Here is a 23,767-nt window from a genome sequence, read left to right as displayed (position 1 = left end):
TTTAAACAAAGTTTATTTTTATGCAAAGCGATCAAAAGATAACATTTATTTATTAGTTTGCCGTGTAGTGTTTGAGGTAAACCACTTTTAAAATCGCAAAATGATATTCAGAACATTATTTTTTGTTTCTGTTTTGCTTTAGACAAGGAAAATGTCATGTTTATCGTAATTTCATAATAAAGGTCGGGAAGACGCTTATGACCTATAGCTGCAGGCTCTTAACACGAACCATTAAGCATTTTAATCTATATAACATCATTTGAAAAACTCTGTGTAAGCGTTTAAAGTAAGATAAACATACTCACATTAGAAATTAGCAGTCTTTCCACAGTCATTTTCTTAAATAAATGCAAAATTGTTACCTGAAAGTTAGGTTATATGTCCTGTGGAACAATCCATGTTTTCTGGAGCTCTTTGTCCTGTGGAAAAATGTGAAATGACCTATTATTTTACGGTTATACGATCTACATCCCGTTACGCAAACAATACGCCACAGTGGGCGCTGCTGGACTGCTATCCCTCACAGCCTCGTTTTCGATTCAAAATGGCAGCGGGCTGACTAAGGCGTATTAACCCACTGGAGCCGTGTGGAGAACTTTTTATGATTGATGGATGAACTTTATTAGACTTCAGAAAATCAGTAGCCATTATAAGAGCCATGACATTTTTTATTTAACTCTGATGTATTCGTCTGAAAGAAGAAAGTCATATACACCTAGGATGGCTTGAGGTTAAGTAAATCATAGGGTAATTTTCATTTTTGGGTGAAATATCCCTTTAATGAATGCTGTAAAAGTAATGTAAATTTTTGCATAGACTATACTTTTTCAAACGTTTGGTAAGTTCACTTTTATTCAACAAGTACACATTAAATTGATCAGAAATAATCATTTTAAAATGTTAAAGTTAAAAAAAGACATGCATCCTGAGCACCAAATCATAATATTAGATTGATTTCTGAAGGATCATCTGACACTGAAGACTGAACGAATGACTGCTGAAAATTCAGCATTTCATCACAGGAATAAATTACATTCCAAAAGCATTAAAACATCTTACAGACATTTTTAGCACTTTAAGCTATAATAATGAAGTTAATGTATTATGAATGAACATTATTTAACAATGAAAAATAGTACAGTAAAATATCAGTATTAATCTAAATGCTGTACATCCTGAATTGTTAGTTCATGATACCTGATGTTAACGAAATAAAGCTTATTTTAACAATTTTGACCTATCTTTTAATTCCAAATAAGTATACAAATGTGTAAAAAAGCAGACACTGGCTTGGCTTTAATTTCGAAGGTGTAATTGAAGTATGATTAAACCTAATGTGGGTGAAAGTTATCATAAGAGAATCAAGTTAGAGGTGAGGGTCTGTAACATGCCTAGAAGCTGGGCACATCGAGAAAAAAAATGAGAGTGTTTGTGCTTATCAGGGGAACAGAGGATATCCATCAAGCCCTGCAGCTGTGCTACTGAGAGCGAGGAGGTGGATCAGACAGCCAGCTGCAATTACACCTCTTCCCGAGTGGGACTTCCACAGAGAAGAGAGAGAGAGAGGAACATACACAAACACAGTGTTTCAGAAAGCGAGGGAGGGAGGGAGGGAGGGATGGAGAGGGATACCACAGGCAGTTTACTCTCTTTAAAAGGCAAAGCGTGCAAAAAGTGGAACAGCTGCCCTGACAGCGTAACGATGGATCCATGCTGCTCCCGTTCAGATTCTTATTCCGTTTTCTGATTTTTGTGTGAGAAACTAATGTGAAGATGGACATTTTATTCTGAAGACTGGATGATTTGCTTTCAAACTTTGAAGGATGGAAGAAGTGAGCAAAATTTAAAGACCAATTAGTCTGTCAGTCTGACCAAACCGAAGCGGTCCACCTCTGAGGATGACAGTGTTGGCTGTTCCTGTGAGCAGTAGGTGAGATGAACAGCAGCGTTTAGGCAGCAATCTGTATGGGGCAGAACTATGTCCTTTAGTGCCAGAGGCAGCATTCCTCAGGAGGGGGCGCAAGGGAGCAATGAGCGGAAAAACACACGGGTCAAGAGGGCTGTTCGCATCTCTAGTATTGTCGCGCAAGAGGTGAGTTCCCAAGGAAGGTACGCTTTGCTTTTACCATTAGATTTACACTGCTGTGCAGAGGTTTGGTTTTAAATTGATCGAAAAGTAATAGTGAAGACATATTACAGAAGATTTCTGTTTCAAATAAATGTTGTTCTATATTCTATTATATATTCTATTAAAGTCATGGTTTCCACCAAAAATATTAAATGGATTGTTCACCCAAAAATGAACATTCTGTCACTAATTACTCACCCTCATATAGTTCTAATCATGTAAGATCTTAAGAAATTAAGATATTTTTAATGAAATCCGAGAGCTTTCTGACCCTACATAAACAGAAAGGGTACTACCACAGTTAAGGCAGAGAAAAATAGTTTGAAGAATTGTTAAAATTGTCCATGTGGCATCAGTGGTCCAACTGTAATTTTATGAAGCTACGAGAATACTTTTTGTGAGCAATGAAAACAAAAATCACAACTTTATTCAACGATTTCTTCTCTCTTGGGACAGTCCTCCACCATTATCGGAAGTACCACAACGTTCTTGGATTTCATAAAAAATATCTTAATTTGTGTTCTGAAGATTAACGAAGGTCTTACGTGTTCGTAATGACATGAGAATAAGTAATTAATGACAGAATTTTCATTTTTGGTTGGACTTTCCCTTTAAGCAGCACAACGATTTTCAATGTATTATAATAAAAAATGTTTATTGAGCATCAAATCTGCATATTAGAATGATTTCTGAAGGATCATGTGACACTAAAGACTGGAGTAATGATGCTGAAAATTCTGTTTTGTCTTTACAGGAATAAATCACATATATACACACAATCACAATATACAGTTGAGGTCAAAAAGTTTATACCCCCCCTGTTCAGAATCTACTAAATTTATTTGACCAAAATAAGAGGGATCATAATATCTTGTGAGTAAGATATACCAAATTAAAGATGTTTACATATAGTCCACAAGAGAAAATAATACTTGAATTTATAAAATTGACCCTGTTCAAAAGTTTACATGCACTTGATTCTTAAAACTGTGTTGTTACCAGAATGATCCACAGCTGTGTTTTTTTTGTTTGGTGATATTTGTTCATGAGTCCCTTGTTTGTCCCGAACAGTTAAACTGCCCGCTGTTCTTCAGAAAAATCCTTCAGGTCTCACAAATTCTTTGGTTTTCTGGCATTTTTGTGTATTTGAACCCTTTCCAACAATGGACTTTGTGATTGTGAGGTCCATCTTTTCACACTGAGGACAACTGAGGGACAACAGAAGGTTCAAATGCTCACTGATGCATCAGAAGGAAAAAACATGCATTAAGAGCTTGGGGTTGAAAACTTTAGGCCAACTAAGAAATATTTACACATCTCCATTCTGTTCAATAGTTTTAACCTCCGACTCTTAATGCATGGCTTTTACTTCTGGAGCATCAGTGTTTGAATCTTTTGTAATAGTTGCATATGAGTCCCTCAGTTGTCCTTAGTGTGAAAAGATGGATCTGAAAATCATACAGTCATTGTTGGAAAGGGTTTAAATACACAAAAATGCTTGAAACCAGATTTTTCTGAAGAACAGCAGGCAGTTCAGGACTGTTCAACTGTTCAGGATCTAACTATCTATCTAAATATATTTTATGTGAAATATCTTATTCACTTCAGTACTTAATAAACAATAACATGCATTTTGTGTGATCCCTCTTATTTTTGTCAAATAATTAACATTTAGCAGATTCTGGAAGGAGGATGTAAACTTTTGACCTCAACTGTATTAAAACAAAAAACTGCTTTAAATTGTAATAACATTTTACAGAATTATACAATTTACTTTTTTACTATTATTCACCGAATACTGTTATTTTAGTACTATTTCCTTGGTGAACATTTGAGAATTCATTTAAAAACAATTTTAAAAAAATCTTACTACCCAAAATTATTAAAACAGTAATGTATTTCACATTGATGCAAAGTTACTCTGAGACTAGAAATAGTTGAATTATTTGGAATTTGGTATTTTTCTGTACATTTAAAGTAAAAGGAAACATTGATTTTTAAATCAATTGTAATCTAATGGTAGTCTGTGTGTGTGATTTGTCTCCAGTATTGAGAGAGACTGAAGTGAAGTCAGATGTAAACAGCTGCTTTTAGAATGCCGCCATGTCAGAATGGATTGAATTGTCAGTGTAAGCATTATTTCAGGAATTACTGCAGGTACTTTGGAACAGTGTATCTAAAAGCATTTCCATCATTATCTCTGTTGAAAATTTGAAACTTGAATGTTAACAAATTTTGAATGGTAACCTTTTATATTTTCTGCAGTAAATTCAAAGAAGGGAAAACAGGATTGCAATTTTGCTTTTCTTAAATGACTGAGTAATTTTACATTATTGTTCCCTTGGAACTTGTAATAGACCAAAAATAACAGTCAACATGAGGTTTTAGAATTTCATTTTGGGGTGAACTATCCCCACATGGATAGAATGTGCTCGTTGCTGTATTTAATGTGATGAGAACACAGGACATGAACACTGGCACAGGACAGAGACACTGGCATTTGTCTCTGCCCAGAGCCTCATGTTGGCAATGTGTAAGATTGGTGTTGTGGTGTCAGAACTGGGCTCTGTTCACCACAGTCACAGCAGTCAGGTCAAGCACCCCACATTCATCTCGACACAAGGATGCCCTTGACTGCCACACCACCACCTGTGAGGCCCTGAGATCATCGCTCACTGCAAATGGCAGTGCCCTATGGGTTGTAGCACTTCCTTGATCGATGGTTGTCCTTTCTGACTACTTGTGAGATTAAATTCTGTGTTTCAAATGACATCTCTCTCTTCAGTTCAGTATGTCTAAATGTTCACAGTCAGATCAGGATGTTCTGGATTTTAAGGAGGTGGTTGTGTACCTCAGTGATGGTCTTTTAATGGAGGGTCTTTCTGTGTGAGGACTGCATGTCATGACATTGGTGGACAGCTGGTGCGACGTAGGAGATCAGGAAAGTTTTCGCCTTGAAGCATGTATAAGCCTGAAACAACACACAAGGGATGGATATAGCATAGGTGAATGTTCTGTCAACAAGAGCAAAGGTTAAAGAAAGATCAAGTTTTTTTTTCTTTAATTTTCTTCAAATTAGTGGTTGACTGATATTCCGCCACTGTTACACTAGTGCACGTGCTGGACGGAACAAGACGAGATTAACAATCAACATTTATTTAATATAATCTTTGAATAAACACGCAGGAACAATCAGGAGAATCCACACACGTAACATCTAACATGAACGAAGACCGACAGTGTTCTGAACAGAAAGACAGACTTATAAAGGGTGACTGGATAATTCAACACAGGTGACACAGATGATCAATAATTACACACAGGTGACGGGGATGATGACAAACGAGGACTAAACCAAATGATCACAAAATGACAGGGGGAAACCAGATGGGAGAAACCAAAGACCAGAACAGACAGAACTATGACAGCCACTTATTAAAAAAATGAACAAAGGTAATTTTGACTTTTTATCTGACAATTCTTCTATATCTTGAAGTTCTGACTATAACACACAATTATGATAATCACAATTCAGTCTTTTTTTTCCCTCAAAACTTTATAACTCACAATTGAGTTTAAATCTCACAATTGTGAGAAAAAGTCAGAATTCCATAAAGTCAGAATTGCAAGGAAAAAAGTCAGAATTATAAGGTCATATCTCGCAATTCTGAAATTATAACTCACAATTGCGAGTTTATATCACACAATTCAGAGAAAAATTAGCCAGAATTCCATAAAAAAGTCAGAATTGAGAGATACAAACTCGCATTTGTAAGGGGAAAAGAAGTCAGAATTGTGAGTTAATATGGAATAAATTCATAAAATGGTAAATAGGATGATTCAAGATAGGGGGCCTCAAAATTACATAAAATCTAACAAAACAAGCTTTAAAATAAGGGAAACTAGAATTTTTTTTAAATTTTAATTCACCCACATATATAAAGACAAACTTTTACTGATTTTTTAATGATTATTTGCAATTTAATCAATTTGAGCACTAAAAAATCTTAATGCCAGTTTTTATTTTAGAACAAATATTTATCGTCATAGTCATAGTATATTTATATTGTGAGTAAGAATATTTTTTTATCTCTATGCTTAATCCTTATCCAGTAAATCTTGAATGTCTGGAAGTGTCATGCATACTTATTGATTAAATAGAGTGGCATGACTAAAAAACATTCACCAATCAAAACTACTGGAATTCTGAAATGTAAATATTTTCATTTAAATTATTTCAGTTTCTTGTTTTAATTTACAGATACTTATCTGTAAATAGAAAAAAAAGAATACAGTTTATTTTATAGGACTGGAGTCAAAAATGACTGTTCGGCTGTGATTGGTTCATGCATGAATCCCGCCTCTTGTTTTCATGAGTGTTCCGCGTTCGCGAATCAATCTGTGTGAAAAAATATAATGGCGTTAATGGGAAGACTAGTGTAAAAAAGTAAGTAAACAACACATACTTAGATATAGCCACTTTATAGACCTTTTTCCTGAACACGGAAGTAAGTCCGCTCTTAACTGAAAGAATGCTTTGCATTTCCGGTCTGCATTGTTTCTAGTCAAATTAGGGTATATTCCGAGCTAATAAACTGATGTTAAACCTATTCAAATGTTTTTAAAAAGCACATGGCTCCATAGCGCCATCACTTGGCAATGTCGCAATGACCGTCATTTGTCAGTGCCTCACTTTAATGAGTGTGTAGATGACACAAAGCAGCGGACTTTAGCTACATTAAAAACAGTTAAAAACAGTTCAACGCTATTTGAATGGGTTCCTATGGAAACCGGAACAGAAAAGCATTCAATCTGACGTTAGAATTCGTAATGGCGGCGCTCATCGTTTACTCAGGAAAAAGAGCTATAGCGTCATAATAAAACTTGGCATGAAAATATGCAACCTGGTCTCATGATGAAAACGAACTTTTTCACAAGATGCAAAATATGTACCAAAAAGTACATATCACTGCAGTTTCCAACAGAAATAACCACTAGAGGCTGTAAAACAGTTGTAATAATTTTTATGCACATTTATGGTTACAGCTTCATATATTTTGCTTTCCAGGACATAACAAGCTTGGACTTAGGTTCGGTGGGTACGAAACCCGTTAAAAACATGAATCGCGATGAAAGATCTGAAAGATGAGCTTGTTTGCGTTTTGACATCACATATCAGGTAGGTTTAGTATTTGTTTTACAATATGTACAGAATGTGCATGGTGGTACGCATTTCACGTCTTACAAAAACGTTCCCAGAGGTACATTTTTGTCATGAAACTAAGGTTAAAAATATGATCTGTGGAAATTTTTTGTGAGGAATCAACTTAGTAAAGAATGAAAAGTAAATCTCTGTGTCTGTGACCAATATTTACAGAGCTTTGATGACTGAGGATGTGAAAAATTCAAGAATAGTTAGCTTAATAGTTAACTATTAAGTTCACAAATAGTAAAATAAGCTTTCCATTAATGTATGGTTGGTTAGGATAGGACAATATTTGGTCGACTAATATTCGAAAATCTGGAATCTGAGAGTTATCTAAATATTGAGAAAATCGCCTTTAAATTTTCCAAATGAAGTTCTTAGCAATTCACATTATTAATCCAAAATTAAGTTTTGATATATTTACAGTAGGGAATTTACAAAATATCTTCTTGGAACATGATCTTTATTTAATATCCTAATGATTTTTGGCCTGGAAGAAAAATCAATAAGACGCAGATTCCTTGCCAACATTCAGCTCTTTTAATCTAAAAATTTAAAAGCATGTTTACTTGAGATTTCACTGCATAGAGCTCTGTAAGGTATATATTTTGGCTGTAGAACAAAACTGTAAATTGTCTGGTGAGTCCGTGAACAAGGATCCAGTAAGGATAACAGTTTTCTATGGTTTGTTGGAGCTTCACTGCAGTTCCGTCCCAGAAGGCTATTTTGAGTCCCAAGGCCGGTTCCTTCACCCTCACGTCCTCTCTCTTTCCTACCCCTGCTGTGTTCTCATCTCACACTGGCCTTGGAATGACATGTCCACCCCTTTCCACCCCTTCACCCTGGCAAACTCACACAGCTAATTCACAAGGACAGTGTATCCATGCCAAGGGAGCCAAATATGTCCCCAGTTTGTCACCAGTTTTTGGAGACATGGGTAATTGAACACGAAGTGAAATATAACGTTCGTTATATGTGTTATTTGAATTACATTTACTATTATGACACCAATCACACCTGTAGCATGTTTTATGTGCAAAGGCACAGCCTCACTTCCTATTAAATCTGTAGGAAAAGTTACCCAAATAATGGGTAGAATGCATTTTGGAGCTTCTATAAACTCTCTAATAGAAAACAGAAAAATAAGAAGGAAATGAACAGATAATTAGTGTTTGTTCTGTAACAAGCAGTTTTAAAATCCCAGAGTGTTTCTGTAGAAGATCTCTTTTCTACAGAGAGATCAAATGGTGCTCTTTGATCCCATCGACCTTGTAATTTCATGTGAGATGATTCTGGATAATCAGGACTGAGGCTGTATCAGGCTTTGAGATGAGGATCACAGAAGGATTTTGGTGTGATTTATTATCTGAGGTGACAGAAATTCAATAATGGTAATGCACATTTCTGCAGGTTCATCTTCAAGAGAATTAAAGTATTGATTGAGGGTCTCAAAGTGAACTCCTCGTAGGCTCTGGATATTAATAAATCAAGGAAGAAAAGCCTTATACTGGAGATAAAATACAATTACCAGCTTTGCAGAACAGCTTAATGGTGAACTTCAAAGATTTTTTTTGCCTAAAATGATTTTTTTTTTGCCTTTTTATTACCATTCAAACGCATTTTATGTTGATTACCAGTTTATATTATATTTCTTGTACTGTAAATCACTTAATACCAAATCTGCCCAGATAGAAGCTGTGTTAAGTGTATGTGAACGTCTATATCAGAGTTTCTCATCAAGTGGCTTGAAAAACTTGCAAAGGGCCCCAGAATGAATTAAAAAAAAAAACATACATATTTATGTAATAATAAAATTTTTTAAATTTTTTTTTTTAAAATTAAATAAATAAAAATAAATAAAGGAAAACTGTAAAATTCCCTCAATTGCTATTATTTTGTATAGGGAAAAAAATGAATCTTATAAAATCATTTAAAAAAAATAGCGTTAATTATTTACACTCACATTTCTGTTAAACAAGTTTGAAAACAACTTGTTACAGCAGATTATTCAAACCAAAATGTTGAGAACTGTTGTACTGAATGGAATATCTAATATGGAATGAAATATCTTCTCTTCCAATGGTGTCTCTCTCTCTCTCTCTCTCTCTCTCTCTCTCTCTCTCTCTCTCTCTCTCTCTCTCTCTCTCTCTCTCTCTCTCTTGCTCGCTCACTCACTCACTCTCTCTCTTTCTGTATGTATATATTTAAGTTACTGGCAGCTATTCTACATCTCAATCAGAGCAGTAGCACAAACTGGACATTCAGTCTAAAAATGGCTCTACCTCAAAACTTTTGCAAGTATTTTAGAGCAATAGTTGCACACCACAGAGCATAGCAGTAGATGAACTGCAAGATACCGGCGAAACCACTACTAAAAGTCAGGAGAAAAGAAGCAGAGGTATAGCTATCAGGAGGTGGACAGGTCCTGGATCCTGAGGCGATCATCTACTGTGCTCACCATTCTCTGGGAACGCTAGAGGAGTCAGGGATTCTGTTTTAGGATTATTTGTGGATCATGATTCTGACCTTGGTGCTGAAGCCATTGAACAAGCTCTTCCAGTCCTGTGCTCCATCTGTTCAGCCTCAGCTTTCATTTCAGCCTTCACACATGCCTTGCAAACAAGGCTCTCAGAGCCTCCGCTTTTGGGACAAGACAAGTCCCATTCTTGGCCAGGAGAGCAGTGAGGTAAGAGTGGTTAGACACTTGAAGCTGAGATTTTTTTATACTCAGTTAGTAGTTGTTATTGTCTAACCATGTTTTGCTGTTCCACAAGTTAGTGAGCGCTGAGGCAAACTACATCAGATTTTAACCTACTTACGAAAATAGATGCATCAATTAAACATAATTAATCTGGAAGCTAACTGCGATTTTGATTTTATGAGCTAGTTAGTGCAGGCGTATTTGTGAGGACAAGCATCAGTGGGATGAGGTCTTTTGATTATGAAAATAGCCTGACTTTGATTTCCATAAGCAAATTAAGTCTAGAAGATCTGTTTTTTCTCCCACTTGCTTTTCAGTCTGCTGCGGATGTATTTCTTCATCCTAATGGTACATAATGAGCAAGAGAAATATTAGATAACCATAAATGAATTATGATTCTGCATCACTGGCCTTTGGTAAACTAAGTTTAAGACTGTCTTAAAATAGGAAATCATTTGAAAACTTTACATACACACAAATATTTGTACCTATGAGCTATGAAAAATAGTTTGAGTACTTTTGTGAATATTATGAGTGTGTTGGTGTGTTTATTAGAATAATTAAGGCAGTAGATTACAAGTAAAAGTAATTTAAACTCCCTCACTGGAGCTTTGAGCAAATGACTAAACGCTGGTCATCTCTTTAGGGGCCTGGGAAAAATAATGAGATGAAGTTTGCCGCCTAAGAGGGTGTTTACAAGTGTAAAGCATTAATGTTCTCCCTGCAGTGATGTGTACTCAGTGGATATCTCAGAGACTAAACATGGCTTCATTACTTCACCCACACTGAGTTACGGCCCACTCAGTTCCGGTCAGAAACATGATAATATTTCTGTCCTGCAGCGAGCTTTTTGAAAGGTTTGGAAAAAGGGGGAAAACGGACTGAATAGTTGCTGATTTAACTGGTTGAGCCTGGTTGTGCTTTTTTTTTTTTTTTTTTTTTTTGTGAAAATCTTCATCTCCTAGGATTTTAGAAGTTTAATTTTCAATAAAATGTACTCAAAGTGGTATTAAAGGATTAGTTCACTTCCAGAATGAAAATGACCTGATAATTTACTCATTCAAGATGTTCATGTCTTTCTTTCCTCAGTCAAAAAGAAATTAGGATTTTTGAGGAAAATATTCTAGGATTTTTCTTCTTTTAGTGGACTTCAATGGTGGCCAGTGAGTTGAAGGTCCAAATTGCAGTTTCAATGCAGCTTCAAAGGGCTCTACATGAATAATACAGGTCTTGTATAGTGAAACGATCAGTCATTTTCATAAAAAAACAAATTGTATAATTTTTAACCACAAACGCTCATCTTGCACTAGCTCTGCGACGAGCCTTTAGTTTTTTATCTACTCTGGTTCAAAAAGGTAGGGTAGGGTAAAAAGCTCTGTCTCATTTTCTCCTCCAACTTTAAAATCGCCCAACATCGTTGTTTTACCTTTTTTTATAAAGGCTGTTTGACTTACTTGCACGTTCGCTTTATAAACCTGCCTACATTACGTGTGCATAATTATGTAAAGTGTGAGGTCGAGCTAGTGCAAGACAAGCATTTGCGGTTAAAAAGTATATACATTTATTTATTTTTGTAGAAAACGACTGATTGTTTTGCTAGATAAGACTCTTATTCCTTGGCTGGGATCTTGTAGAGCCCTTTTGAAGCTGCGCTGAAACTGCAATTTGGAACTTCAACCTGTTGATTCCCATTAAAGTCCACTATATGGCGAAAAATCCTAGAACGTTTTCCTCAAAAACCTTCATTTCATTTCGACTGAAGAAAGTAAGACATGAACATCTTTGATGACATGGGGGTGAGTAAATTATCAGGAAATTTTCATTCTAAATCTATAAACGGTCATAATTCATCTCATAATCTGAAAAGAGCTCTCATTGTAAAGTATATTTCTCCTCAGGTGCTGTCCCTGGGTGCCGATGTCCTTCCTGAGTATAAGCTCCAGGCTCCCCGGATCCACAAATGGACCATTTTACACTACAGCCCCTTCAAGGCAGTCTGGGACTGGGTCATCTTGCTGCTGGTCATCTATACGGCGATCTTCACACCTTATTCGGCTGCGTTCCTGCTCAGCGATGAGGAAGAGGCCGCCATGCAGCGCTGTGGCTACTCTTGCAGTCCGCTCAACGTGGTGGACCTCATTGTGGATATCATGTTCGTAGTGGACATTGTAATTAACTTTCGCACAACCTACGTGAACAGCAATGATGAAGTGGTCAGTCAGCCCGGCCGGATAGCAATCCACTATTTTAAAGGCTGGTTCCTCATTGACATGGTGGCTGCCATTCCTTTTGACCTGCTCATTTATCGCTCCGTAGAAGATGTGAGTGAACTTATGGGTAGTTTTGGTTTTTAAAGGAATAGTTCTTACAAAAATGAAGATTTGCTGAAAATCTACTCACACTCAGGCCATCAAAGATGTAGATGAGTTTGTATCTTTATCAGAACAGAATGTAGCATTATATCACTTTCTCACCAATGGATCCTCTGCAGTCAATGGGTGCCGTCAAGAATGAGAGTCCAAACAGCTGATTAAAAGTAAAGTGATTTAATGCTAAAAATCTTCAAATCTTTTCAGATGAATAAGCTCATTTACATCTTTGATGTGAGTAAATTTTCGTTTTTGAGTGAACTATACACTTGAGGTCAAAAGTTTACAACCCCCTTGCAGAATCTACAAAAAGTTAATCATTTTACCAAAATAAGAGGGCTCATTCAAAATGCATGTTATTGTTTATTTAGTACTGACCTGAGTAAGATATTTCACATAAAAGACAATTACATGTAGTCCACAAGAGAACATTTATAGCTGAACATCCCGTTAAATCTTAATACTGTGTTGTTACCTTAATGATCCACAACTGTGTTTTTTTGTGTGTATTTATTTGTTTAGTGATAGTTGTTCATGATACGCTTGTTTGTCCTGAACAGCTAAACTGCATGCTGTTCTTCAGAAAAATCCTTTAGCTCCCACAAATTTGGCTCTCCAGCATTTTTGTATATTTGAACCCTTTCCAACAGTAATTGTATAATTTTGAGATCCATCTTTTCACACTGAGGACAACTGAGGGACTATTGCAACTATTACAGAAGGTTTAAATGCTCACTCATACTCCAGAAGGAAAGCCACGCGTTAAGTGCACAGGAGTGAAAAACTTTTCTGAATTTGAAGATCAGGGTAATTTTTTTTTGTCTTCTGGGAAACTTCTGTAGCCTTTGAAGAGCAGTACTAAATGAAAAAATATGATATTTAGGCAAAATAATAAAAATGTATCTCCATTCTGTTCAAAAGTTTACACCCCCAGCTCTTAATGCATTGTTTTTCCTTCTGGAGCATCAGTGAGCTTTTGACCTTCTGTAATAGTTGCATATCTCAGTTGTTCACAGTTTGACGAGATGCATCTCAAAATCATACAGTCATTGTTGGAAAATGTTCAAATACAAAAAATGCTAAAAAACCAAAGAATCCGTGGGACCTGAAGGAGTTTTAAGAAGAACAGCAGACAGTTTAACTGTTCAGGACAAACAAGGGACTCATGAACAACTGTCACTAAACAAAACAAAAAAAAAAAACACAGCTGTAGATCATTCAGGTAACAACACAGTATTAAGAATCAAGTGTGTATATCAACTTTTGAACAGGGTCATTTTTATAAATTCAACTTTTATTTTCTCTTGCGGGCTATATGTAAATTCAGGTCATTAAATTCATCTTATTCAGGTCAGTACTAAATAAACATTAACATGCATTTTGTATGATCCCTCTTATTTGGTAAAATAATGAACATTTTGGAGATTCTGAAAGGGGGATGTAAACTTTTGACCTCAACTGCACCTTTTAACATACTGTTATAGCTACTGCTGACCTTTGCTAGTCCTCATTGTTTTCATGTATCGACAGACGACGACTCTGATTGGCCTACTGAAGACTGCTCGGCTGCTGCGATTGGTGCGTGTGGCACGTAAACTCGATCGCTACTCTGAGTATGGAGCCGCGGTGCTCTTTCTCCTCATGTGCACCTTTGCACTAATTGCCCACTGGCTGGCCTGCATATGGTATGCTATTGGAAATGTGGAGAGGAACGGCCCATCTCGGATCGGTTGGCTTGATTCTTTGGGTGACCAGCTGGGGAAGCCGTATAATAAGACTAATCCTGCATCAGGACCATCTATTAAAGATAAATATGTTACTGCCCTATACTTCACCTTCAGCAGCCTCACCAGCGTGGGCTTTGGAAATGTCTCACCAAACACCAACTCTGAGAAGATCTTCTCCATCTGTGTCATGCTCATTGGAGGTCAGTGTTTGTTTTTTTATGTCAGCAAAATTGATTTACCTTTTTTTTTGCAACTATGTAAGTTCTATTATGAGTCAGTCAAAAGTTTTTGAACAGTAAGATTTTTAATGTTTTTTAAAGAAGCCTGTTCTGCTCACCAAGCCTGCATTTATTTGATACAAAGTACAGCACAATTTAGAAATATTTTTATTATTTAAAATAACTGTTTTCTATTTGAATATATTTTGAAATTTAATTTATTCCTGAGATCAAAACTAAATTGTCAGAGTCATTACAAGTCTTCGTCAAATAAATGCAGGCTTGGTGAGCAGAGGAGACTTCTTTAAAAAAAAGAAAAAAAACATTAAAAATCTTACTGTTCAAAAACTTTTGACTGGTAGTGTTTTTTAAACTCATAATAGAACTTACACATTTGCAGATCCCAATTTGGATCTTCAGCCCGTTGGTTCCCATTAAAGTCCACTATATGGAGAAAAAAATTTAATTTCTTTTTGATTGAAGAAATAAGACATCCAACATCTTGGATGTCATGGTGGGTGAGTAAATTATCAAAATTTAATTCTGGAGTGAACTAATTCCTTTAAAACCCTGGTCTAAATTTTCAATAAAATAAAACCAACCTGATCTCATGACAAAAATGTACTTGTGGGAATTTTCGGAACAGATGAACGTACATATGGCGCGTTTCATGAGACATTAGTTTTTTTCACAAGATGCGAAATACATACCACCATGTACGTTTCGTGACATATTCGATGCGAAATGTCTACTGAGTGTTGCTAAATAAGTGTTTTTTTTTTCCTGGAATAGATGAGTGTACATATGGTACGCTTTATGTGACATTGTTTTTTTTTGTTTTTTGGTTTTTTTTTGCAAGATGCGAAATGCGTACCATCATTTACATTTCGGGACATATTCAAAGCAAAATGTCCACTGAGTGAGTTTTTTTTTCCCCCTGGAACAGATGAACCTACAATATGGTACATTTTATGTGATGTCGGTTTTGTATGTGTCACCGCAGTTCTAACTTGAAATGTCCGTTGAGTGGCGCTATGAGTGGCTTTCCGCTTTTTCATCCTGGGTCATGTTTTTCATGGGATTCGTACCCAAGGATTATGCTCAGGTAGAACAAAACATTACTATGGTCTAAAAAAAGGCCCTATTGAAAGAGCCAATAAACGTAAACTTCCGCACTAAACACTATTAGAAATATCATTTGGGGGGCATTTTGAAGACTAAAGTAGAAAGAAAGCTCTGAAAGAAAATGTTTTTTGTTGTTTTCTTCACAGCACTGATGTATGCTAGCATATTTGGAAATGTGTCAGCCATCATCCAGAGGCTGTACTCCGGCACGGCGCGCTACCACACTCAGATGCTACGAGTTCGGGAGTTCATCCGTTTCCACCAGATCCCCAACCCACTCAGGCAAAGGCTGGAGGAGTATTTTCAGCATGCCTGGTCCTACACTAACGGCATTGACATGAATGCTGTGAGTCACATACAGAATAGCCCTCTTGTGAACACCTGGGCGTACTCTATTTTTTTCCACTCTGTTTATTTTTGCATACACACATGACAGAGAACAAAATGTGGCACCATTTATCACATTAACCTGTGTTTTATCACACTGCAGGTGCTGAAGGGGTTCCCAGAGTGCTTACAGGCAGACATCTGTTTGCATCTGAATCGTACATTGCTGCAGAACTGTAAAGCTTTCAAGGGCTCCAGTAAAGGTTGCTTACGTGCTTTGGCTATGAAGTTCAAGACTACACACGCTCCACCTGGAGACACCTTGGTCCATGCTGGTGACGTCATTTCAGCGCTATACTTCATTTCTCGTGGTTCCATTGAGATCTTAAAGAGAGATGTGGTAGTGGCCATTTTAGGTAAGCAATAAGTGCTGAGGTAAATCTCATTGTGATGATCCATGAAGCCCCCTCCCCCCAAAACATTCCTAAAATATAAAAGCAGCTATGTCTATTCATCTTTAAAAACCTAATTAATGAAAATATTATTAATATATGTTAAATATATACCCACCATTAGAGCACTTTTAGATATATAAAGTTGAGAAGAAACTATAAAACAAATTATTTCAAATTTATTTTTATAACTTGTCTTATAAATGCAGATTAAGATGACAAACATGTCAGTTGTTTTATTTTATATAGTACAAGTATTTATCCTTGGTACATTTGAGAAAAGAGAAAGCTGTTGTATGACTCCATCTTGTGGACATTTTGTTATTTTTTTGTGCTAGTTTTCTTTTAATGACATGCAGCGCCATCTGCTGTTGATGCAAAAAAAATCTGCTTTCTAAGGCTGAATTTGGAATACCACATTTGTGACCCTGGACCACAAAACCAGCCATAAGTAGCATGGGTGTGTTTTTAGCAATAGCCAAAAATACATTGTATGGGTCAAAATTATTGATTTTTCTTTTATAATAAAAATCATTAGGATAAATATTAAATATTAAGTAAATATTATGTTCCATGAAGATATTTTGTACATGTCCTACTATAAATATATCAAAACTTAATTTTTTAATAATAATATGCATTGCTAAGAAATTAATTTTGACTACTTTAAAGGCAATTTTCCCAATAATTAGATTTTTTTTTTTTGCACCCTTAGTTTCCAGATTTTCAAATAGTTGTATCTCGGCCAAATATTGTCCTGTACAAACAAACCATACAGCAATGAAAAGCTTATTTATTCAGCTTTTTGCGCTGGTTTTGTGGTCCAGGGTCACATTTGTGTGTTTTCAAATGGAAGTTAATGGAATGAAAAGTGTAGTGTGACCGGCCCTTTACTGTTTCTGCCATATACTGCAAAAATAGAATTATATGGAAGTATGAATTCAAAATGTTTACTGCCTGTTAACTGAGGAAAGATGGATTTGTGACTTGATATCTCTTCCTTTGATTGATCCTTAGGCAAGAACGATATATTTGGAGAGCCCATTAACTCATATGCACGTCCCGGAAAGTCAAGTTCTGATGTGAGAGCACTAACATACTGTGACCTGCATAAAATCCACAGAGAAGATATACTGGAGGTCTTAGACATGTATCCAGAATTCTCAAATTTCTTCTGGAGCAACCTGGAGATCACATTCAACTTGAGAGATGTAAGCTCGCACATCTTTGTGTAACTTTAATCATGCATAACCAAATGAGTCCACTTTTGAAAATTTGTCTCTCTCTTCTCAACAGACTAACACTAAAGCTGGGTCAACAAGCAGTGACCCTGAAGATTCTGACCATGGCTGTCTTGACCATCACGCACGAAGAGCAAAGCTGTTCTTCCAGTCCAAAAGAAACTCTATCCCACAAGGTAAGAGCAAACACTGTGTGAGAGCTTCTAGATTCTTTTAGATTTGTGAATTTTATTTCTAATGCAATTTCTCTTAGTAGCAGAGACTGAGCAGGCAGAGGAAACGCTCAACAGGACACAGACTTCAAGCAAACACCATGAGAACAGACAAGCTGCTCATCAGGATTCAGACATTTATGCCTCCCAATCCAGCAGCGATGAAGAAGAAGAGACCCAACTGCCCACTGCGATAGTAGACTGCTCTCAGAGCCGTATCACTGGTGTCAGCAATGCTAATAGAGACAAGAACTACAACAGCAGCAACTCTTTCAATGCCCTGTCAGGTAGGATTCTGGTAATGTGAACTGTGACTAATCTCTTACCTGTTAAAACTCTCTTACTGTCTAATTTACTGTAGGTGTAAAATATGTCTTATGTATTAGCTCACTATCAAAGTGGATTTGGGAATTTGGGAATTTTGGGATTGGGATTTCTTTGATGAACCTGAGAGATTTTCGTCACTTGATTGAAACTCCATTACTCCAAACTTTGATGCTTCAGAAAGTTTATTAAGAGACCCATAGGAATCGAGCACTCCACGTTTTCTAAAGAGACACAATCATTGTAATGATGAATAGAATGAAAAACTTATATTTACATAAACATCACACATAGTTCATCAAATATGGTCAAACATTGGTTGTCACATGCCAAGCAACCATGATTGAGCTTCTGTTTTTCCATATTTGATGTGCTGTATGTATGTATCAATGTTTTTATGTGAATCAAAATAATTAAATCTGTTAAAATTAGAGCTGCACGATATTGGGAAAATATGCGATATTGGTGTTAAATATTGCGATAACGATATTTCTTGCGATATAACATTTCCCTAGAGAAATGCTTTTTTAAATTATAATTAATAATAATAATTATTATTATTATTATTATTGTTACAATGACGACGGAGATGAGGATCCAATTGCAAGCTTTATTAAACAGATCGTAGTCGACAGGCAGGGTCAAATCACCAGCGAACAGAAACATCCAGGACAAAACAAAAGCGTAATCCAGCGGTACAGGCGAGGGTCGAAATCCAGGAGGGCAGTCCAAAGTAACAAATGAAAACAAACAAACAAACACGGGAAAACTATGACTAAGACTAAAACTAGGAACAGAACCAGGGGCCGTATGTATAAAGCTTCTCAGAGTCAAATTTTAGTCTTAAGTGTTTTCAAATTCTAAGAGTGACGAAATTTTACTCTTATTTCTGGACTTAAGATAAAGAGTGATTCATAAAAGTTCTTAAGTGTTAAGACTAGGTCTCAGCTCCTAAATTATTTAAGAGAGTTGGAGAGGTCTCCTAACCTAGTTAGGAGTAACACAATGGCAGCAAAAAGGAGGAAACACACACTTTACAATATACACATATGACATATTGGAGTTATATGATGATATGGAGTTGATAAAATGATACAATCGTGACCATCAAGCATTCTTTAATGTATTTATTTTTGTAATTGACCAAGTAGATCGTCCCTTCAAGCTGCCCTGAGGGACAAGCTGTAGTGGAAGATGATGCCGCTCCGTGTCTCTCCTGGGAGCTCATCTTTAGAAACTAAGAGACGACCGTAGGTGAAATACTAATAACATTAATACTTAATATAAACAAAGCACGACGTATTGCACACCGCAGCAACTTTCCAATATGCGCGCCACGGACGTCACCGTCTGTGCATCCAGGTCAGAGAGCAACTGTCCATCAAAAGCTCATTAGCCAATCAGAGTAGATCGCTGTTAAGCCCGCCCCCACGAGAGGTTTGTGCCAAAACAGCAAACGAAAATTTGCAAAGCGTAAGCGAAAGCTGTGGCAACGCATTCAGAATCCATGATTCGCGAAAACGATTCTTTGAAAATCATTAACAAAGAATGAAGCATATTTGAAGAGCATTTTAAATTCGTGCGACTGAGTTCATTTTTTCATTTTCATTGTGTTTTTCTTCTTTTGCATTGGCATATTTTTGATCGTTTCTTGGAAAGTTACGTTCATTATTATTGGCACAAAAAAATCCCATATAAGCAAGGGACACGAATGAATGAAAATATGAGTACATTAACAAGATGTTTATTTTCTCTATTACAGGTACTGCCATTTAAATTACAGACAACCACTGCATTTTTAAACAATCTACAGTAGAAATAACAAAAAAATAAATGACACAGTTCTTTCTTAGTCGTGTAGACAATAAATGCAGCCATAATCAAAGTAGTCAACTATTTCAAGTCTCAAGTGCAAATAGAGACCGAATTTTTTAAGTATGATTCAGAGTTATAGACAACTTATTACAGCCCACATACTAATAACAGCCTAGATATGTTATGTAGCCTAATTTGCATGCATTGGGGAGTCGCTCTCTAAACGTGGGGTATTAAAATTGCTTTTGAATGCGGGTGCGCGTTTTACTTTTGCTTTCGTTTTTGCTTTCGTTTTAACGATTGCGCGAAACTCTTGGCGGCGCTGAGCGTGCATTCTATAATACAAGAGACTACTTTAACAAAACCATTTGAAATTGGGAGGACACAAACAGGACTTTGAAAAGTGTGTCCCCAGTGGAAATTACGCCCCTGCGTGAGTGGAACTCGGCCGCTGAGAGGAACAAAGGTTGGTTGATAGAAAAAAAAATTCTGTGAGTGATTGACAGCTAATATCTCAAATCTTCATTAAAGGTAATCATATTCATTTTAAATGGTTATGTAATGTTGGAGAGAACGGCGAACCTGTCACTGTATCAGCTGTCTGTGCAGTAGTTAGGCTAGCGAAAGTTTTGTAAAGAGATGAAACCAAGTCGCACCACAACAATTTCTTGCACTGGCACAGATGCTCCTAAATATAATTTGAGGTCGCGCAGATTACCCAGCAAACACAAAACGTTTTTACAACTTTCCACAACGTTGTATTTTGGTTGCAATTAGGTAATGTTGTAGTACAACGTTTTAATAACGTTTTTAAAACGTTTTTTAAAATAAAAAATTAATGTAACCAAAATAAAATGTTTTAAAAACGTTGTAAAAATACCAACCTGGAACATTTTCTTAAAGTAGTCAAAAAACGTAAATATCACGTTTGTCTACTACGAAAATAAAACCAGACCAAACTGCAACTTTCTGGGGACGTTTTATTCAGGTGTTAAAATATATGCACGTTTTAGAAATGTTGCAAAAATACCAACCTGGTACGTTTTCTTTAAAGGGGCTATATGCAACTTTTTCCCCAAAATAAACGTAACAATAGCCTTTTTATTTGACCATTTATGACTCAAACATCTCCTGATGAGCATACTGACACCTTGTCAGTTCACGGTGGGTGCACCTATAAGCCTGTATCCTATTTTTCCTATTTTCTGTCGGGTCGGATTTTTCAAGCGCGTTCATGGTAAACGTTTCAGATCACTCTGCCACCACCGCTAGTCAACAATTAGCCTATTATTGCAAACAAACTTAGTTTCTCAAACAATATATGTTCTTACCTCTGTAAACATAATGTTGACTTCTTTGCAGCGGATGACTTGTGAAGTGTGCACATACGAGCGTGCGCTGCGAGAGCGAGCAGAAAGGAAGAGCAGTTCCGTTTTTTGGCCACAGGTGTCAGTCGCGAGTTTAAATTTCAGAAAATTGCATATAGCTCCTTTAAATACTCAAAAAAACGTAAATATCACGTTTGTCTACTACGAAAACAAAACCAGACCAAACTGCAACTTTCGGGGACGTTTTATTCAGGTGTTAAAATAACGTAATATGCACGTTGGAATAAGACGTTTTAAAAACGTTATTAAAAGTACCCAAATACAACCTTGCAAAAACTCTCTGTTTGTGTAAAAATATCAGTAAAATAACAATAACAGCAAGTCAGTGACTGAGTAATAGATAGCCTGAGCAATATCAAAAGGACTTAAAGGAGTAGTTCACTTTCAGAACAACAATTTACAGATAATTTACTCACCCCCTTGTCATCCAAGATGTTTATGTCTTTTTTTCTTCAGTCGTCAAGAAATTATGTTTTTTGAGATAAACATTTCTGGAAATTTCTCCATATAATGGACTTAAATGGTGCCCCGATTTTTGAATCTTCAAAATGCCGTTTAAATGCAGTTTAAATGCAGCTTCAAATGGCTGTAAACGATTCCAGCCGACGAAGAAGGGTCTTGTCCACCGAAACGTTCGGTCATTTTCTTAGAAAAATATATTTTTATATACCTTTTAAGCATTGAAACTCGTCTAGCACTAGGGCTTATATTTCATCAACATTATGAACTTTTATAATGATAGGTTTGGTCGTTAACGTTTAAATGCATAATTATGCAAACACAAGAGCAAAGTTCTCGGCATGAAAGACTCATGAAGGAACGTGCCTCTTCATTTCTCTCTAATATGGTAGGAAATTAAATTAAATGAAATGTAGATAATGTTAACTGTGATGATTGACAGGGCAGTTTAAACAGTGACAGGATTCAGGTAACTAAGCAACAGAGTGTCCGTTAAAGACGCAGTTATGACGAAGTAGTATGTCCCAAAGCTTGCCTACTATTCTGCTACATACTCAAAAGTATGTACTTTTTCTTCACAAAAAGAGTACATACTTTCAGGGTGTAGTATAAGTAGGCGAATTGGGACGCAGCATCTGTTTCTCTATGGCTCTGGGTATTCTATAGTCTTTGGTTGTACTTCATGTATGTATTTATTTGAACGCTGCATTTTTAAACGGGCATGCGCGTCAAACAATTCAGTTGCATTTAAACTGGAGCGGATAGTTACCATGGAAACAGGGCAGCAACGCAACCAACAAGCGGAGCAAATCTCCATCTGTCACACTGCTTTAAGGTAAGTTTTGTCCATAAAATTACACAAATACATAGAACTGTTTCTGACACTTTCTTACATGTAATAGACACGTTTCTGTTGAATATATACCTTATAGAAATTGTTTATTGTCTTCTGAAAAAGTCTGTTAGCATCTCAACCGTTAGGCTAACGTAGGCTAGCTATAGACTTTAGCTCTTATTTAATAAACTTTTCGCTTTTAATCACATACTATGTTTAGATGACAGGTTTTTATAGTTTTGTAAATATTGCTGTCAATTTGTCAATGGATGAATGGAAGAAAACGAAAGTTATTTTTAATCGGTGGTCACTTAAGTTACAAGGAGCTTGAAAATTAGCTAAAACAATTATAAACACGTTTCAATCAAATTGTACTTTGATATCAGGAGCGTCAGATGTTTTTATTAGTTATTTTAAGAGGGCTTTCAAACATACACTACCGTTTATTAATTTGTAAAGAATAATATATTAACTAAATATCAAATATTTTTTGAATCTTGTTTGTGTATGTAATGAGAAAACAAGTTGATATAAAAAAGTACTGAGCACTGTGTATATAAGAGACTTGTGTTATATTTATAACAATAATTGTTGATGTTTAAATTGTATTTCAGGGCAGTTTGTGAAGACAGATAATCATGAGATGCTGTGTCAAGCCGGACATAAGTTCCAGATCCACCTTCCACACCAGACTTCTCATATGCAGGGCTCGAAATTAACTTTTTTACTTGGTAGCACTGGTGCTCCCAACTTCAAAAAGTTAGGAGCACCAAAAAAATTTAGGAGCACCAAAAAAATTTAGGAGCACCCACTGAATATTAAGGAGCACCACAACTGCCAATTGAGCAGAACAGCCAGCACTCATCCCGGCATTTCTTTTTAGTAATGCACCAAACTTAATTCTTCATGGCTGATTCTGATTGCTGATGCTTTACAAGCAAATGGGCTGACTCTATATTCTAAAAGGCTTTTTAAAAATATTTATTTTAAACCTTAAGCAAGGGAAAAGAATATATTAAAATATGAGTACATGAACAAGATGTTTATTTTCTCTATTATAGAGCCATTTAAATTAGAGGCAACCACTTTTTAAACAATCTATGGTAGAAATAACAAAAAATAATCGACACAATTCTTTCTTAGGCTCCGTCCACACGAAGCCGGTGCGTTCCCTATCCGATCATTTTTTTTCCTCGTTCTAAAAAAAAATTCCGTAAACACGAAACCACTGAAAACGGTG

General features: G+C 36.1%; 1 protein-coding gene across 1 annotated transcript in view; it reads left to right on the top strand.

Annotated features, from left to right (window-relative positions):
- kcnh2a (potassium voltage-gated channel, subfamily H (eag-related), member 2a) overlaps positions 1 to 23,767 on the top strand; it is a 74,756-nt gene that overhangs the window by 41,602 nt on the left and 9,387 nt on the right. Inside the window, exons 6-12 of the mRNA XM_073848325.1 lie at positions 11,934 to 12,356; positions 13,935 to 14,331; positions 15,621 to 15,820; positions 15,965 to 16,217; positions 17,271 to 17,464; positions 17,550 to 17,670; positions 17,751 to 17,993. Coding sequence (XP_073704426.1) covers positions 11,934 to 12,356; positions 13,935 to 14,331; positions 15,621 to 15,820; positions 15,965 to 16,217; positions 17,271 to 17,464; positions 17,550 to 17,670; positions 17,751 to 17,993 — 1,831 coding nt within the window. The remainder of the gene's footprint in view (positions 1 to 11,933; positions 12,357 to 13,934; positions 14,332 to 15,620; positions 15,821 to 15,964; positions 16,218 to 17,270; positions 17,465 to 17,549; positions 17,671 to 17,750; positions 17,994 to 23,767) is intronic.

This window comes from Garra rufa, chromosome 10 (genome assembly GCF_049309525.1).
Source record: "Garra rufa chromosome 10, GarRuf1.0, whole genome shotgun sequence".
In the NCBI taxonomy this organism is placed as follows: domain Eukaryota; kingdom Metazoa; phylum Chordata; class Actinopteri; order Cypriniformes; family Cyprinidae; genus Garra; species Garra rufa.
The sequence above is the reverse complement of the archived record's forward strand: the minus strand, read 5'-3'. Positions and strand labels throughout refer to the sequence as shown.